The sequence below is a fragment of the Diorhabda carinulata genome, chromosome 7, assembly GCF_026250575.1.
Source record: "Diorhabda carinulata isolate Delta chromosome 7, icDioCari1.1, whole genome shotgun sequence".
Classification (NCBI taxonomy): Eukaryota; Metazoa; Arthropoda; class Insecta; order Coleoptera; family Chrysomelidae; genus Diorhabda; species Diorhabda carinulata.
In genome coordinates, this window is record NC_079466.1 from 8046022 (window position 1) to 8065249 (window position 19228).

The 19228-nt window shown below is 29.7% G+C and overlaps 3 protein-coding genes across 3 annotated transcripts in view; 2 read left to right on the plus strand and 1 right to left on the minus strand.

Annotated features, from left to right (window-relative positions):
• LOC130896697 (zinc finger protein PLAG1-like) overlaps positions 1-13590 on the plus strand; it is a 67230-nt gene extending 53640 nt beyond the window's left edge. The window contains exon 7 of the mRNA XM_057804959.1: positions 233-13590. Within this exon, the coding sequence (XP_057660942.1) occupies positions 233-486 (254 nt within the window). The 3' untranslated portion in view covers positions 487-13590. The remainder of the gene's footprint in view (positions 1-232) is intronic.
• Positions 1-19228, plus strand: part of LOC130896701 (zinc finger protein 830) — a 286395-nt gene that overhangs the window by 212133 nt on the left and 55034 nt on the right. The window lies entirely within an intron of this gene.
• LOC130896708 (dynein light chain roadblock-type 2) lies at positions 18473-19104 on the minus strand. Its single transcript, XM_057804975.1, has 3 exons — positions 18966-19104; positions 18833-18911; positions 18473-18779 (listed from the first exon to the last, which is right to left on the minus strand). The coding sequence occupies exons 1-3, from the start codon at positions 18966-18968 to the stop codon at positions 18568-18570; spliced, it is 294 nt and encodes a 97-aa protein (XP_057660958.1). The 5' UTR covers positions 18969-19104; the 3' UTR covers positions 18473-18567.

The window sequence follows — 19228 nt, forward strand, 5'->3', positions numbered from 1 at the left end:
GACAATAACTTGGTTTTCAAAACGCGCGTCAGATAGTGTAATTATGACTATTAGTCTAGTGATAGTGTAAACAGTGTGTTCGGTATGAATATCACCAACGGTTCCAAAAATTCCAACTTAGCAACGATTTCACATTGAAATCCTATGAGCAACATATTTTCCAATAATGTAATATTTGCATATATGTTTTGGAAGTAATCATGCAATTTTTTTATTTATTTCTTGTTTTCAGAAAGTGAGGCTTTATTAAATGTCGAACCATTAAAAGATTTAGGTAGTACCATTCTGGAAGACATAGGAAGCGCACCTTCTACTTCTGGGATACTAACCTCTGAAAATATAGATGCTAGTCAAACTGTTTTAGACGATGTGGTATTAAATAATGCCGAATTACTACTTCTACAGTCAGACGGTGACAAAAACTTACCTTTGCCTGGATTTAGTCAGACATTTCAGTCACCCCCTCCAGGACCTCCTCCCCTATAAACACGTAAAACATAGAATAATGTTTCATTATTGTCAGATTCGAACAAAACTTGAAATATTCATTTTTATTGTGATGATCCAAGGATTGGATTATGAACATATGGTGACACATGTTGAGACTATATGCACACAATTACTGCGAAAATTACCCTTCACATTTCAAGAACGAAACCATATAGTTATTATTTCCATTAGCTCACTGCTATAGTTAGAACAAAAATTATAAAAAACTAGGAGTTCAAGAGAAAATCGTTTCTTTTTTCTTGCAGATTATTAAATAGTATTGTAGGAACTTATGTAAACTCATCTATTGTGGTACTGTGATGTGTAGGTGGCACTCAAATGACTGAAGAAAAACTCATGAACCATTGTTGACGATCAAATCATATTTTTCCCATCGATTAAAGGGTTCGTTCAAAATTTTTAGGACTTCATGTGTCTACATGATTTATAACAAATGTGGAATCTATTGACAATCCTGCAATGAGAAATAAATCTGTATACTCTGCATTATGAATTTCGACTCATGATTCTATTTGGTTTGTTTTTTAACAACGTTCAATATTATCAACAATATTTTTTCACATTCAAATCGATGTAAAGTATATTATCTCATTTATTTACATTTCTTACTAAAGTTACGCAAGTAATTTGGAGAAGGCCAGAGGAGCTGCTTTCCTAAAGAAATATTGGGGAACAAGGGGACTAATTTACGTACTGATACAATTTGGAGGTCAATATGGAATTTGTGATTGTGGATGATGCCTAATTGACATGAAAATGTATCATGAGATATTTTTTCAATATCTTACCATAACATTTTCATTTCTTTTTATTGATAACTCTAACGAAACTATAAATATTTACAGATGAGAATCATTTTCAAGAATTCGCCTGCTTCAAGACCTGACCTATAACTTATAAATAAATTACTCTTTCATTGTATAATTTAGATACGTTGAAGTGGATTTTTCTCTTATGTCTACATCTGAAAATTATTTTTTTTTGTTTTATGATTTATATAAACAAAGTTGAATCAGTATATTATACACAAACATCAAATAAGGTTGCTGGCAAAATTCTACGGAGCTGTTTTATTTATTTATGTATTTCTAATTATTCAATTATTGTTATGTAACCACCTATTAGACATTTTTCTGTAAATTTTATAGAATCTTCTCTTTTTTTTTTCTTCAGGTAATATATTATCCCAAAGTACTTTTAGGAAATCAGTGATACACACAATTTCAGAAAGAAAAGTAAAGAACACACTTCATATGTGCTTATTATTTTAATTATCCAACAACCAAATATATAATGAGAAAAAAAAAATAATAATATATTTAATATTGTAGTGAAGTATTTTTGTACTGATAATACACATTTTAATGATTTTTATTCATTTTTGTTTATTATTTATATTATTATTAGCGCTTCTTTTTACTGCGAAAGGTATCAGTCGATTTAGATCTGAATTAATGGTTGCTTTTCGTGCATTAAGATTATGGACAGTTTGTACAGAATGTACGAGTTTATAACCAACGTCAGTATTTCATTTTTAAAATCACCCTCACATTCTGAGCCCTAGGCTGTATTATCTGGAGTTGTATAATTCCATATAAATCCTTAAAAATTAGCTCCTTCATTTGTTTTTCGGTGTAATATCTTTGCTGCCACATTTTGTATCTTTTATAGTAATATTTACACTGCAAAAAATCACAAAAATGAAATTTTAGGAAAGTTTACGCCTTGGCGAATACAATATAAGTAAACCAACATTTTTAATACGGTTTTAATCCATACTAGCCTATGAAACCAAAGCTTTCTAGAAGTAAGCATTGTTTTATAAACCACTGGAATAATAATTTTCCACCAATCATTCCGCATCTTCAATGCTTAATTGAAATTGAAAATAATAATGCTTAAATTTCATTGATGGACATTAATACCCCGAGTTAGTAATGGTGAAATTATGTTGCTCCTGTTCATCAAGTAGATACGTACCAGATTTAATATTTTACAAAAATCAAAAAGTTTATTTGCACTATCGTGAACGTCCACATCAATGCATATGTGAATATATTGAAGTCTAATATAATATCTATGCTAAGTATTTTTTCAAATGTATTTATTATAAATATTAGAACAATTTTTAAATATTTCAAAATTATTAACCTAATTAAATTGATAAGATTCAATACTGTATTCATCTAAATGACTTTTTAATTGGCGCATTTAACATGTTTTTAGAAGTGTGTAAAAATGGGTTTATTAAGCTATTGTTAAAATTTGGATACCCCAATGTAAACTATTTTTGTAGATCTATCATCTTTAATTAAATTCCCAGGCGAATTAACTCTTTCTCACTGCTCCAACAATAATCGTCATATTTCAAACAAGTAAGAAACTACTTTCTTGGTGAATTATTAAAACCAGTATGGAGACCCATTCAATAATTGTTGACTATATTGTGAAAAGGCCAGTTTACGATTCTCATGTGTAACTACCGCGTCCATAATATCGACACGTATATTGGCGACCATTACCTCTTTTACGCTTCATTGAATTATAGCGAAACGATGACAGACAATTTGTTTCTTCTGGATATGGTCTGACATGAAGTAATTTATGTCAAACAATCATTTATTAGTACATTTATTGAGTTCGAACTGACATTAATGAAATATTAGTTTAAGTTTAATTTTTTTTTACTTTTTATTTCATTTGTTTTTATAAATATTTGTTAGTTGGCCTTTGTTAACCTACAAAAAAATTTATTATTTACATGAGAGAGATTGCTAAAACATTATTAAGAGTATAATAATTTTCCCATACTGTAAAATTTTTTGCATCAGATCGAATATATCAATGTAAACTTGGAATTTTGGTCAAAACTTCAATATATGAAAAAAAGCTGCATTGGGTCTACTGTCCTCTGATACAAATAATTTCAGTTAGATTTTGATTAGTTTTTCAATGTGCGACAATCTCAAAAAATTACTAATAAAATATATAATGCTTCTACCAAATTCTCTACTGTAAAAAACTATAACTCTTGAAATCAAAGGCCAATGATAGACTTTCTAATAATGAGATTTAATTCGAAAATTAATATTTGATCTGAAATTAAAAAAAAAGTACCTAACCTTAGAACATTTTCGCGGTTGGAAGATTCCCATCTGTTGAAAGTCTCATTTTTTATTATTTTTTCAAGTTGTTGAAAGATCTAAACAAATAATTTCTAGCCATTCCTTTTTCACAGGCCAGCTGCACGTGAAGTTTGTATTTATAAAATTTAAACAATGTTATAATTTAATAGTATCCAAAATTCAATTTTAAAAATAGGTCCAAAATAAGTAAGTTTGGTCTGTTTCATAGTTCAAAGTAATTAGTTTATATTTCGAATGCAAAGAAGATATCTAACAAAAGCTACTTGTCTTAGTTTGATAACTTGATATATTAATAAGCCTACATTTTTCACTTGAGCAACTTGAACTATGATATCTAATGGCTCTATTAGTCATTAAATACAAATTTTTCTGCAAATGTACAACTCTATTTTCCACTGGGCATTTAAACTATTAACGAGAAGTATGATACTACATATGTGACTTTGAATCAAAATATTCAATGACTAAAAAACATTTTAAAAAGAGAAATTCTGGTTCAAATTCCACAATCACAATAATGATTTTAAAATAAAACGTCAAAGTGTCGTTCGCTAAATTAATACCCCAAAAGTGGTGTGGCTACAAATTTTATTTCTTCATATCTTTTCTCAGGATGCTAACAAATAATTTAATATTATTGAAACAACAAAATTATATACCATGAATATAATGAATATGTAAGTCATTATATTCATCTGTGCAAATTGGTTGGTAACTTTTAAACGCTTTATATTAGTACAATAATTAGATGTTTGGAAAAAAATCCTTGAAATGTATTAAACAAAAAATTAAGATTTTTTCAGTATCTATGAAAAATTGTTTACAATTTTAATCTTTTAATTATTTACTCAATTTTATTAGTATGAAATATAAATTGACCAAGTTGTAGACGAACTATTTTATTATAATATATTCATATTCAGTAAAATAATAATGAACGAAACACATATTGTTTAAAAAGGAGAAAGATTATTTTCTAGTCAAATCCCAATATGAAAATTTGAAAGCCAAAATAATAATTTACAGCTCATTTAATGAAACTATTTTATCTAAACTTTTAAACAAGCTGCAAAATTAGAGCCATAGTTGTTATTTTTTAGTCATTTTAGACCACAATGGTGATTTTTGTTTAAAAAGGTGAGAGATTATTTTCTAGTCAAATCCCAATTTGAAAATTTGAAAGCCAAAATAATAATTTACAGCTCATTTAATGAAACTATTTTATCTAAAATTTTAAACAAGCTGCAAAATTAGAGCTATAATTGTTATTTTTCAGTCATTTTAGATCACAATGGTGATTTTTCTGTTGAGCTCAACTCATGACAAAAAATCCAAGTTTGCAATAATTTTTTTATTAGCATAAATTTTGAACAATCTGCTCTGTATATCCAATAATAGTATTGGTTTTTGTTTAATTTCCTTTAACCTTTTCAAGTCAAATGAAGATTTCGATCCCTCTTATTCTCCATTCTTCCACTGTCTTCTTTCTCACAGTTCCTTAATTCATATGTTCATAGCAGTTCAACCGTATTTTGCAAATTTTATTCTAGGTTCTGGTTTTGTTACTATCCTAATTTCTTTGATTTAATTCTTGTCAAATGTAGTTTTCCTTGCTAGTTTCCTCATGGGTTTTAATTCCTCTACGATTCATTTGCTTTCTAAGCTGCCCATGTCATTTCTTTATATTTTGATTTTCTTGTATGTTTTATTTGTTCCGTTTCAGTTTGTTCTATTTTTGTAGCCTTGTTTTGTTACTATTCTAATTTCTTTGATTTAATTCTAGTTTTCCCTGCTATTCTTCTCAGGGGTTTTAATTTCACTACGATTCACTTGCTTTTTAAGCTGTCCTTGTCATTTCTTTATATTTTGATTTTCGTGTATAATGTTTTATTTGTTACATTTCAGTTTATTCTATTTTTGTAGCCTATACTGAATTTTTATATTCAGTTTGTGTATCCAGATGTGACTTTCTTATCCATGTTTATTATAAGAAATAATAGGCTTAAACTGTCCCATTGCTTTATACTTTTGTACATTAGAAAGTACTGTTTATATTCTTATTCTAATGACCTTGTCAAAGATAATTTCAAATTGTACACACCAAGATCAACTCAAAATGCAATAATTCGAAATTATAGTTTGCCCTTCCTCAAACAACTACTTTCCTGGACAATCCGCGACGAATATTGGATTATATCTCCTCCGGAGAAAGTAATGTTTATCGACCTTTCTGTCGATACCAGCATCCCTAATATAAGAGATGAATAATAGTTATTATATATTTTGATATATCATCGCCAACTTGACTAGAGATTCGCAGTTGAAAGCTATCATCTGCCGGACCAACTAGCAACGCTCGCTGGTGTTGTCTTCAGTTCGCTTTAGAGACTCCGAACGAGAGGCTGTTACGCCACTCTGAAGAAACGTAAAAACGGCGAAACTAGTCAGCAGTTACAATCCTCTCCTTGCTGTTGCGAGCCTTTAGTATGTTGACATCAACAAAAAGGTCGATGAACATCACTTACTAAGTCACTTACAAAGTAAATAATTTGATAATAATAAACAAATTCTTCAAAAATATAAAGAAAATTTAGATATAAGAACAAAAAGGGGAGAATGGATCATGGATAAGTATTACTTATATTATTAATATATTACTACCTAGTCACAACAAAACTAAAAATCAAGGCAAACTAGAAGCAGAACATAAAAATAAAAATTCAGAAATCGATAAAAATTAATAGAATACTATAAGGGAGACAACCTCAAAGAAATACAAGGATATGATGAGAATGAATGCAAGAAATACAATAAACACAATAGAAGAGGAAGCAGAAATTATGACGAAAAACTGAAAATATCATCATAATGACATCTGAAAGTATATGTAGTAATACAATCATCGACAGAAACAGAAAACAAAATGGTAGATAGAATAAATTGAAATTGAGAAGTAGTTGGATAAATTGAAATTGAGAAGTATTTGGCAATGGAAACTGAAGAATATCGATGAAAATATAAAGAAGAAAGAACATGTAAATGAGCTAGAAAAATAGTGCCATGGGAGGAGTTTGGGCGGAAAATGGAGAAAGCAACACTAAAGCTATTTTATAAAACTATAAAGAACCTAGAAAAATAAAAACAATGTGAAATAAATCTAACCTAACCAATAAGCTAACATTTGATACATACCTAAAATGACAAGAGAGATAAGTTAGAGATATACAGGAAGCATGATCAATTAACAAACGGAAAAGAGTTAGACCTAAGTAAATACCTGGGATCAAGATATAGCAGAAATACCGGAAAATAGCTTTCGATATATAACTTGTCATTTTCATTGGCTGAAATAAAATTGTTTACTTTCGCAATCTGAACTTGGTTATTTAAAGGTCTGCCATTTTATTGGATTGTAATGGATAGTAATTCTTACAATTGAAAAAAAAGACATATTTTTCTACGGCCATATATGAAATATCAACTTCATCGTTCAACGGGTAAAAATAAAATGATGATTTTCACTTTTTTCTGTTAATTGAAATCGCAATTATTGCAGTATTTGTTTCATTCATCCAAATATTTATAACATTCTTGCAAATCTTGAAAACAGTGAATTAGTCGAGGCTTCCAAGGGAAACTAGAAAATTTCACCAATTTATATCAAAAATCATAATTAGCACATTAACACCAAGACTTATTTTGAGTCTTTTATGTACTTTTCTCGTTTGTAACATAAGTTAAGTTTTGGTTTCGCCTAATTATTATTTTGAGGAATATGTTTTTTAAAAATTGTACATTCTTCATGTCTGTTGCTGTTTTAAATTGCTCTATTGATTGTTGAACACTGCCTATTATATATTTTGTTATTGAATGAACCTTATTGCAGTATTTTTTATTACATATCGATTTTCACATGTAAGATATTTTAATCAATTTTTGTTGGAATTATTTACGTTACAGTTTCACCAAGATTGATTTATTCTGTAAAGTCGCGTTAATCGAAATAAAATGAGGTACTTTAACTTTCCACATATTAGAAATAAGCTATTTACTAAATACAGTTACTCATTGAAATTACAAGTGCTGCTTGAAATTAATAACAATAAAAACCTTTTCATTTTTCACACTGTCTATTCAATATAAAGTACATTAGATTATTTTGTTTATTTTCCAAATATATTTAATATGTGATTTATATTGATTTATATATTCGACTTTTTCACATAATAGTATTTTAGTAATTGGTAGATTTCAAGGAAAGTTAAATGTCATAACTGGAACTTATAGTGAAACCATAAATAAATACGAATTCAACTTCTTCTCTCGTGAACAGCGTGCGTATTAATTTGTGAGAGTGTTAAAAAATAACCAAAATCATCAAATGTAAATATTTTTACAAATTAAGAACTATATTTTTGTAGATTAAGGACTTACGAAAAGTTTATCAATTCACAAAATAGATTATTTTTATTAAAAATCTCTGAAAATCAATAATCAATTATGCAAAATAGAAAAATCAAACCTAACATTAACTGTTTACTATAACCACTACACTCACAATTACACTGTCTGACAAGCTTTTACTTTCGGTTGAGTAGTGTGTTTCCTATTAATTCACAAATGCTTTTAAAAATCTGACAGTGGATTCAAACATATAAACTCACCTCACAGTTTTCACTCTTCGTACAAAACCCAATTGATGTCCGTCCTCCATTTTTCAGTAGTAACTGTTTAAATGACTTCTTACACCATTAAAAATTATCCTTCTACATTTGCTTCCCAATTAATTCTATAGGATTTAATTAACAATCATTATCAATAGCTTGACAGGTCAGGTTGGATCAACCCTTTTTTCCTAGTGACAACAGTTTCCCTGTGCTTAACCTTTCCACTGCAAAATTCTTTTCAACACTTGCTATCCATCTTGATTTTTATCGTCTTCTTCCTCGCTCTTTTAGAGATTTTGACATAAAGACCTTTTTTACTCATTTCTTCGCTCAATATTTGCCACCCAGTTTAATGTGTCAATTTTAATAAACTTCATAATGTCAAGATCTTTGTAACATTTATACATTTCAAAATTGAATCGTTGTCTCCAACAATTATTTACATTGGATACCTTCTAGAAAAGAATATTTCGCTTAAAGTACCTAGATAGGCTACATCAGATTTCGTTAGAATCCAGTTCTCAGTGTAGGCAGACAAGAGGGTAAACCCTATTACACCCGAGTAGTTCGAGTGGTGCCTGCCGTGTGGAGGTGCAAGTGAATATTGAACTTAAACTGTGGGTTGTAGTATTCGGGAACGTCGTGCCGTGGTAACTGATTCCACAGGCTTGAAGGGACCAAATCCTGAGCCGTAGTGCAAACCTTTTTTGTAAAAACAGCAATCTGGATTTTTCCTGCATTAGAGGTACCACCCCACAAAAGAAGGTTTCAAAATCAGTATTGATGGTAGAGATTTGTTGCTGCCTACGGGTTTGGATGTTAGCCGAGTTTATTGGTAGCTATAAATCGAGTTTGCAGTTTTATCGAGTATATTGTTGATGCGCAGGAAAAAGAGTGTAAGTGTCCAGATGCATACCTGAGTATTGTTGGATTTGTAAACTAATTTCAAATCTACTCTAATAACAATATTTTTAATGCTTTCATTTTATTGAACGATACTTGGTTTTTGTCCTCTTTTAAATTTTTATTTTGGAAAATTGTGATCTCACAAACAGATTCAACCGGTGACGATTGATTAACTTTCTACTATTTTCCTTTCATAACCGTTAAGGTTATAGCTATAGCTATATCCTTAATTAAATTATTTTCCATATTGTATATCTGAATGTTAATTAATGAGGAAATGGAAACTGATCAGTTAATACTATATGAAAAGAATCAGCCGCGATATACTTGCAAGTAGCATTCTTGATACCTACAAAAGGAATATTTTGGTTGGATATTTCTAAACTATTTAAGAGAACATAAAGCTCATATTATTGATTCCAATTGAGATATGTCAAAGTTATTTTCGACGGGAGATTCTCGTGAATTTATGGTTCGACTATCATCAAAATCCGACAAAAGATAGAATAAATAATCTATTAATTTAATAAGTAAGTCTTGGTGAGACGATGTATACAGGGTGATTATGAAATTATTTTTAATTTATGACATTTTATTTATATTAAGATTCCATGCAAATTTACATGTTACCTGTAACCCAAAATCTGGTTGAATTGGTAAAGAATACCTCTGACACAAAATATCTTATGTATTTTAATTAATTTTAATAATAACATTTTTATTAATAATTTTCTTTGCCTGTTTTTGTAAAGCTTGAAATGACTTAGAATAATTCATGTACATTTATCAATTATTTTTAAAAAGTAATCCATTTTTATGATTTCGCGTTTTTAAGATTTTTAAAATGTTCCTGAAAATTGGAGAGATGTATGATAGTAAAGACATAATATCTTCATGATTTTCTTCCGTTAATGGTCTAGTGGTGGTGTACAATGGAAAGAATTTAATATTTCCATACATGTTTAGTCTTCCTTTTTAGGTGAAAGATCCAAAAAGTAGAATTTGGAATCATCTAAAGAAGTATAGAGCATTTTATAAGATTCATTGTTCAAGAATCTCATTCATTGAATTTGCAGCCAAGAGACAGATTCGCCTTTCGTTGAAATAAAATCCGGCTACGACGTTCGTATTATGCAAAATGTATTTCTTCTTCTACACTTTTATATCACTTCGTAATAATGCTCAGGGTTGTATAAGTAACATGGTTTTCTCAAAAATTGAACTAATTAAAAGTTCACTATCCACCATTTTTAATATTAGATGCAAGTAAATTTCATCCGAGTTCAATCGAAACATCCGAAAAATCAAATAAATTTGAATTTGTCCGATACCACAAAAATTCGGCCGAAGTCGCTGGTCCGAATCAATTTTACAGGGACCATATCATTGTGTTCATAAATGAAACGATCGAAATAATCTGCCATACACAGCCCAAATTAAGTTCGACCGAAAGCCACTTTGATCGAGGCCTAACGAGTACGTAGGATTAACAAAGGAGAATTGTATTTAAATATTTTATCCAAAATGGAGAAACTCCTTATAATAAAAAATATTACACATATCTAAAGTTAGACTCGGATGAAAATTTCATATCGTGAATAACTCATAATTTTTTCTTCGAAGTAGTTTATTTTTTTTTCAGAAAAATCTATATGTCCGTTGGCGTGCTGCTTACGAAAGAAGTATATATTAAAATCACTCTGTATATTTCCGGTATTGAGACTAAAATGGAAACATCTTTCACCACACTGTGTTAAATTAGCGTTTACCTAAAAATATTTTGGTGCTAAAAACATAATTGTTAGCTTTATATATTATACATAAATTTTGAAATATTGCCAAGATTTCTTGGGCGGAATGAATATGTGATTGTAATATAATAAGGAAGGTAGTTTCGTATATGAGAAATTTTGGGAACGTTTCAGCTTTTGATAGATGTTAATTGTTAATTTTTAATTTATAGTTGTATTAAACACTCATAACTTAATGTAATCAAGTACAAACCATAGAAATTTTGAAAACCATCTACTATTTCCCATTTATAACTTACGATTTTGGAAATAGTTGAATGTCCGATATTAATCAGAATGCAAGGTCGTAAAAATGAAAAGGAATATTCGGAGTCTATCAAAACTCTGGAAGTGTCCTGAAAAACTGATACTACGAATTATATGAAATTATAAATAAAATTTATTTCGAATTAGGTATGTAAATTCAGTGTTATCAGATTATCTATTCTTATCGTGTTTAATAGTACCTGAGGGTTTTTGTTAAATACATGGTATTACATTTTAGCTCAACTTTAATGCAAGTTTAGCTAAATATAAAACTTGAGATTCTATGTTTTCAGGAAGGTCTCAGGGTCCAATCATAATGCACGATGTTAATTTTAAATAGAACAGGTTTTATTTTTTATTATTACCTATGATAGAAGATTATATTACAATTATTTGTGGAACAACATATCTGCCAAATCTTCGCGGCATCGCTAGCGTAACTCTATTTGATAGTTCATATTTTCGAGTTCAACGGTGTCAAATCACATTATCGTGGCGACTACAATGTTAGATAATACTGCTGTTTAATTTCCCCCTCAAAAAAGCCATTATTTCGTTGGCAGTGTGGCAGTGTGGCACTGTCCTATCTCCAGCTCCTTATCCTCCATTACTGGTCTTGGTCTTAAATACCATTGTTATTTCATGATAACTTCTTGACCGACCCCATTTTCGAAGAACTAAAGCCGCCAATCTATTAACCCCACACAAACAATCTCTCGTTGATTGTCATTTGCTCAATTACGACATTTCTTTTTATCAACGATTCCGTTAAGGTGAAAGTGGAATTCATCGCTATGATTTTCACTTCTTTATATTCAACCAACCATTATTAACGATGCTTGTAACAGTCGCTAGGCTTCAGCTCTTGATTCAAGGTTAATGGCTCTTCTACACTATCTGCATTCCAGATTTGCTAAAATTACGATTGTGAACCTATATGAATAATGCTGATCAAAAAATTCACGAAATGTGTTTTTATTTAAACGTACATTCTCATTGAGGTCTCTTCATCTCTTCTTCTCTCTCTCTTCTTCTCTCTCTCTTCTTCTTCAAATTTCTTGGCGCTCTGCTAAATTTCTGACATTATGGATAAATACGACAAAGAATGAAATGATGAAGTGTCCAATAAAGCTAGAAAAAACTTGGCCTTAAGCTGTGATACAATTATTATCGTGCATGAAATCCGTGAAAAGATAAATTGATAATCAAATAATTGAATTTTATAAATGAAATTGTACCTGTCCCGTGTGGAACCAATTTTAACTAGATTTATTTTCAGTCATCATAATCATCAAACAACCAGTCGCGACCACTGATGGACATGGGACTTCCTTAATCTTTACCAATGCGCACGGGCCCTAGCAACTATCATCCATCTGGGAACCATCCTCTTAATATCGTCAGACCAGCGTACCACTGTGCATCTTCAATTCAATAATTCTTTTGGTCCACTAATTGTGTTCTTCTGGTAACATGACCCGCCCAGCTTCATTTCAAGCCAGTTAGTCCGTTAAACCTATCATATTTCATATATTTATCACTCTGTCCCCCAGAAATAAACCTAGCATCGCTCATTCCATTCTTCACTGCATTATATTGATTTTTTTCTGGTAGCTTTTGTCAAGGTTAGAATTTCAGCAGGCTTAGGTTAGGTGAAGTGAAGAGGCCAGACGTTATACGAGTAAGGGGTTGAGGAATGTTTTTATTTATTTGTTTGACTTGAGCAGATTTTGTCAAAATTATATGAACAGTGGCGTTATATGCGTGCTTCCAGTCTTGCCATATCGAACGCTACGTTGCGTCTCATCACTCAATTTCTACACCTCAAGACAGATGATTCTAAAAATTCGGACAGAATTGTGATTGTTCATAAGACCTTCCTGATTATACAATATCTTAAAACATCAATAAATTTTAATTCTGAAGATCAAGTTAACTAGGCTCTTCCATAAGTTTGTAAAAATCACAACAGATGTCTCCTTAGTATTATTTCAGGAAACTCTCCCAAAAACAGATGAGACAGCTTTTTTGTTTTTGAGTGAGTGCAGCTTCTAAATTGCATCTTCTTTTTTGCGATTCTTGTATTTTGATGTAACTCCGGTAATAATTAATCTACCTCATTTTGCAACATTTCATGCTGTACAATCAGCTAGTCATAGTTTTTAAGAAAAAAATAAATTTTTTATATGATGTAATATAAAATTGACTATATTTTACCAACAGTTATGTATATAAAAATATTTAAGTATTTCAAAGACATTATGTACAGACTATATTTTTATACAAATTATAGTATTATTTATATCGAAACTTGTTTCATTTTTCTTCATTAAATTAATGTTAAATAAACTTTATCCAATTTTGGAGAAGGAGCTCAATTTTTATACGAAATTTGAATCCTAAAAAGCCATAAAAGGGAATTAAAAAATTCTAAAAGAAAATTTTGTATCGAATGTAGATGACGCTCATAAGAATATGTTTGTTTGGATAAAAATTCCTGAAAATGATTCAAATCAATTTATTTTCAAATATTTAAAAGAGTATACTGATAGTAAAACCTGTTATCATATTTATTTCCATAAAGAATTCTATAATGTATATACACAATATTTTAATTAAACCGGACCCAAATTAATAAAGTGTACTAAAAAAGTAAATACGAATAACGTGGAAGAACAATTTATTTTAATAAGGAACTATCACGAAGGTAAAACCAGTCATAGGGGAATAAACGAAACTGTAGAACACTTGAAAAGAAATTATTATTGGAAAAATTTAAAAGCAACAGTAACTAATTTTAGCAATGCCTATAGCATTTGTCAAAGATCTAAATATTCTAGAAAAACCCCTTATTAACCGCTTATGTTCTGCTACTAAGGCAAGGCCGCTGTTATCATTAATAAAGCTATAATTAAATATTTTACAGCTTTCGGTGTTCCACAAACTCTAGTTCTAGATAAAGGAACCGAATTTAATAATCAAACAGTAAAAGATATACTGGTCAAACATAAAATTAACGTACACTTCACGACCCCAGCTCTTCATGACTCTAACTCAATAGCTGAACGTTTACATTCGACGCTGCGCGCTGATCGAACAATTACCCATACTTAAATATTGATCCAGATGATGAAAACAATTTAATGGACTATACTATACTAGGCTATAATAATACTTTACACAATTCAACACCATTTGAACTTACTTTCGGACACACTGACACACGAAGCCCTAACGAAATATTGCACTCACATTCGTTCTATAACGACTACGCTGAAAAGCACAAAGAAAAACTAAAACATATATATATGCATAGGTAAGTAAAACTCTGACTGACAAAAAGAAGAAAAGTAAATACGAAACGTAACGAACAAGGTGACTATAACCCTGAATGTAAGTTAAGGCAAATTGTTTACAATCAAAACCCTAGACGGCGAAATAAAAAAGACAAAGTTTTCCTAGATCCTCGCGAAATAACCACAAAATTATCTAGAAATCGTGTCGAAATTACTAGACAGGTCAAATAAAAACAAAATATAAATTATACATTTGAAAGAACTAAGCCTCCTGTAATTGCAGGTTCCTCAATAGGTTTGCCAACACCCAATCAAACTTCCCAAAATTCCACAACCTAAATAACAATCCTGAAATCCTACCGTTATACAAGGGTAACGCACAACTTAAAAGCGACCATTGGACATTCATACAAATCCACGACTTGATATAAATAACGAGTTCATACTATTTCAGAATCAATACAAAAACATTAAAAATTCATTTATACATAAGCCGGAACATTGTAGTTTCTAAATTGAATTTAAAAATTTCTATCACATTATTAATATAGCGTAAACCTCTCTTTTTGACGAAATTGGGTCTGCTATTAGATTTATAACTGGAAACCTCGATCAAAACGATACGAAAAGATATGACGATGCGATACTCTTTCAACTAATCAAGACATATTAAAAACGTTACTTAAAAAACAAATCACCTTTCATTCAAAAATGAATTGATAAGTTTGAGAGAAATATCCAAGTACTCGCCGATAATCATTTATTAATTCTTAACGCCCCTATAACAAAAATGTAGAAAATGATAAGGATTCTTACCATGGAAGAAATAGAAACATATGCTTATTTTACAATTCAAACTATTGTATCTCAAATTACCACTAGTTTTCAATTAATCTATGATCTACTCGAACAAATAGAAGTTGCTGTTACTTTTTGTAAATTAAATGACTTTCATAATTCGATAGCTGATCCAATTGAATTGCTTTCAGAAATTGTAATAATCGAGCCAATTTTAGAAAATACAATATTATTTGAGAAGACTATTAAAATTAAGACCTACAGGTGCGTTAATAAAATGGTATTCATTCTAAAGATACCAATAGTTACCTTAAGCGATTACAGTTATTATCATTTATATTCTTTGCCTACACCCTCTTCCCATTTCTATAAAACAATAATTCCGCATTCAAAATACCTGCTACCCTCTAAGCACGAATATGCATTTTTGAATACCAGACGCCAAGAAGTATCAGTAGAAGAGTTCCGCTGTGGAGATATCCAACCAACCCAGAAAATTGAAAACTCTCCTTGCGAAATTGAATTCCTTGAATATTCAAGAAACACCACCAAATTCCAACTAAGATAACCCAACCGCAAATTCGAAAAGTGAAGAGAAATAAGTGGATAGTTATATTATCCGATAATATCAGAGCAATACAAAGTGCGGAAAATAACAAACAATATTCTTCTTCGAGTTATTTACTAGAACTTAGCAACCACTGTAAAGTACAAATTCAAGACATTCGAAGACCAATCTAAATTAAAAAATGTTGAAATTCCACGATTAGCATTTGATCACTTGGATCATGACATTCTTCTGACCAAGCTATCCAACATTGGTTTAACTGATACATTTACCAACTTTTTTATGTCATACCTCATGGATAGAAAACTCACAGTTACTTACAATGGTTTCAACTCTATAGAAATTAACGCATCTTTTGGAGTGCCTCAGGGCTGAGGACTTGGGCCACTATTATTTTTAAGATTTATAAATGACATTGTCTGCGACATCAAAGATCTTGGTATTACATTTGATAGTTAATTCAACTTTGTTGAGCATATTAACATTATTCTTGGTGGGGGTTTTAGGAACCTCGGTTTCATACTGAGAAACTCTAGGCAGTTTACCGAAATTAATACCGTACCTTTACTTTTTAATTTATTCGTTTTTCCAAAACTAGAATATGCTTCTCTTATATGGGACCCAAGCAGCGTCGGATTAAGAAGTAGTGGGACCTGGGGCTAAAATAAATCCTTAAGGAAATAATAAATTATAAGTAATAATAAATTCAAATCTTATTTCATAAACTATGTAAAAATATTTTGAAAAAGACTTAAAATTAGCCGAAACGTTAATTTTTATCAATCTTTTAAAAACTATTAAAAAAATCTTATTTTGAAACAGAATCTAAAATCAAGAACTTATAAAACATGAAATTTTTATTTAATAAACTTCCTTTTCGATTTAGTTGTGGAAAAATTTTCAATTTCAATTTTCCTTATTCCGGAAAAATAATTAACTTTGTTATTTCAATTTCAAATCCTTAAGAAATACTTATTATATTTCATCTAATGTTCCCTATGCCTAATATCTTTCATAATTTATATCCTAACCGAAACCCATAACAAGATCTACTGTCAGTAAATTAATCAAAAAGTTTAACGAACTGGTTCAGTAAAAGATTTATCAAAATCAGGGCGTAGAAAAACGACAACTGCAAACAAATTTTAATACAAAATAATTTATATAACCCTAAGCCACCAAAAATCTCAATTAATTAGGTAATTTTATACTTTCATTTTCACATGCTATAGAAAATAGAAAAATCATCCGATTTCCACAATTTTTTTTAAATCTTCGTTTTTACGGCGGATTTATAAAAAAAAATATGGTAAATAACTCACTTTGAGATTTCATATATATATTGTAAATAAATTTTATTATTTTTATACATATTTTCTATATGTACTTGACCATAATTTCAATCCCGGACGATCAATACAAAAGTATTTGAAAGCTCGAATATATATTAAAGAAAGTTAGTCTATTTTAGTGTTTCATTGCCACATTCCCAATAAGAAAACGCTACCTATATATATATATATATATATATATATATATATATATATATATATATATATATATATATATATATATATATATATATATATATATATATATATATATATATATATATATATATATATATATATATATATATACCTTGATAAAGGGTAAAAGTAGTCCAAATTTCAAAATTTTTCACAAAATTATCAAAAATACTAATTTTATAACAGAAGACACCTAAAATCAAGACCATTTAGAAGCTGTAGAACCTACAGCTTCCTTTGCCACATCCCTCATTTCGTACGCCACACTTTTCTATTTAACTACTAGTTTTCCTGGATAGCTGTCTTTCATGGTCTTTTCATCAGGCACTATAAAGGCCTTTAAAGGCCACTATGCCTTTGTATATTGTTATTTTTGATTTAATGTTAATTTTTTCTGATCAAAGCAATGGGTTTAGTATTTATGTAGCTCTTTTCCTTTGTTGCACTTTATTTCTTATATCTTCTTTTGTTGTTCCATCTTCTGAAATTATGCTTTCTATGTATTTGAATTGTCTACTTCGTCTAACCCAATTTATTTTGGACCTCCTTGTTGATTCCTACTGGCAGATATTCTGTTTTTGACATATTCATATTCAAACACCATTTTACATATTTGTCATCTGATTTTCTCAGCATATAATTTGCATTGTCCTCGTCACAAGCTATAACAACTTGGTCGCCTGTGAGTTGCTGGGCACTTATCCTCTATCTTAATTCCCATTATTGTAATTTTAGTTCTTAAAGTACTCAGTTCTTCCTGAATGTATATTTTAAATATTGGTGATAAACTGCATCCTTGTCTTAAACATAAAGAATATCAACATACTAATAATCTTATGCTTGTATATAGTGAAAACATCAAAGGTGATAAAAGTGCAGAAGCTTCTCGAATACCATTAATGAAATTTGGATGACACTTTTACCATCCAATATCATTCAGCTGAATTGCATATGATGTTCAAATAAAAGTTATTTTTATAAATAAGACAAGCATAGACTTTGAAAAGGATATATTCAGATATAAAAACATAATATTAAAGCATACTTTTAACGTGTAAATTGCATTAAGTTAAGACAGGATTTTATAATATCAATCTGTTGGATTTTGAACCACTATGAGAATAAACTCTTTATCTGGAGCTACCATTATTTCATGCTTTTTTGATCTAATTCTTAAAAAGGTCAAGTCATTTGATGGATCCAAATCTCTAACTACACTTCTGGCTTTATCTGCCAATGAACTTATTAAGCCTGCATACTGAACTGTTGTTGTATTATCCAAAGTTGTTTTTATCGGAACCCCTAAAATCACATAATCAGTAATTAATTAGTTTACTCTAAAATAAATTTTCTACCTTCTGAATTCACTACTATAGTTCCTACAATTCCTTTGTGGGATTGTATTCTTTTCATAGTTTCTTCTACTTCTTGTGCCTAAAATGAGAACATATCTAGTATTTTTAAGAATAATCTAATAGATAAACTCACCATTTTTGGTAAATTGTTTTTTAATGAATACTAAATATACTTATTAAAATAAAAAGCGAAATGTCAAAATTGACAATACAAGTGTTGAATCATAAAATGAATCTTCTTCTTTTTCCTAGTAGATTATAGTTTTCGAAAACTATGACCCTCGATTAGATAGATCATCTATCAGCTGATTGCGAATCCTAAGGATATATTTGATATTTGGTGTATTATTTGTGTTTTGAATAATGAGTGCTAACATATAAAAGTACCAATTGCAG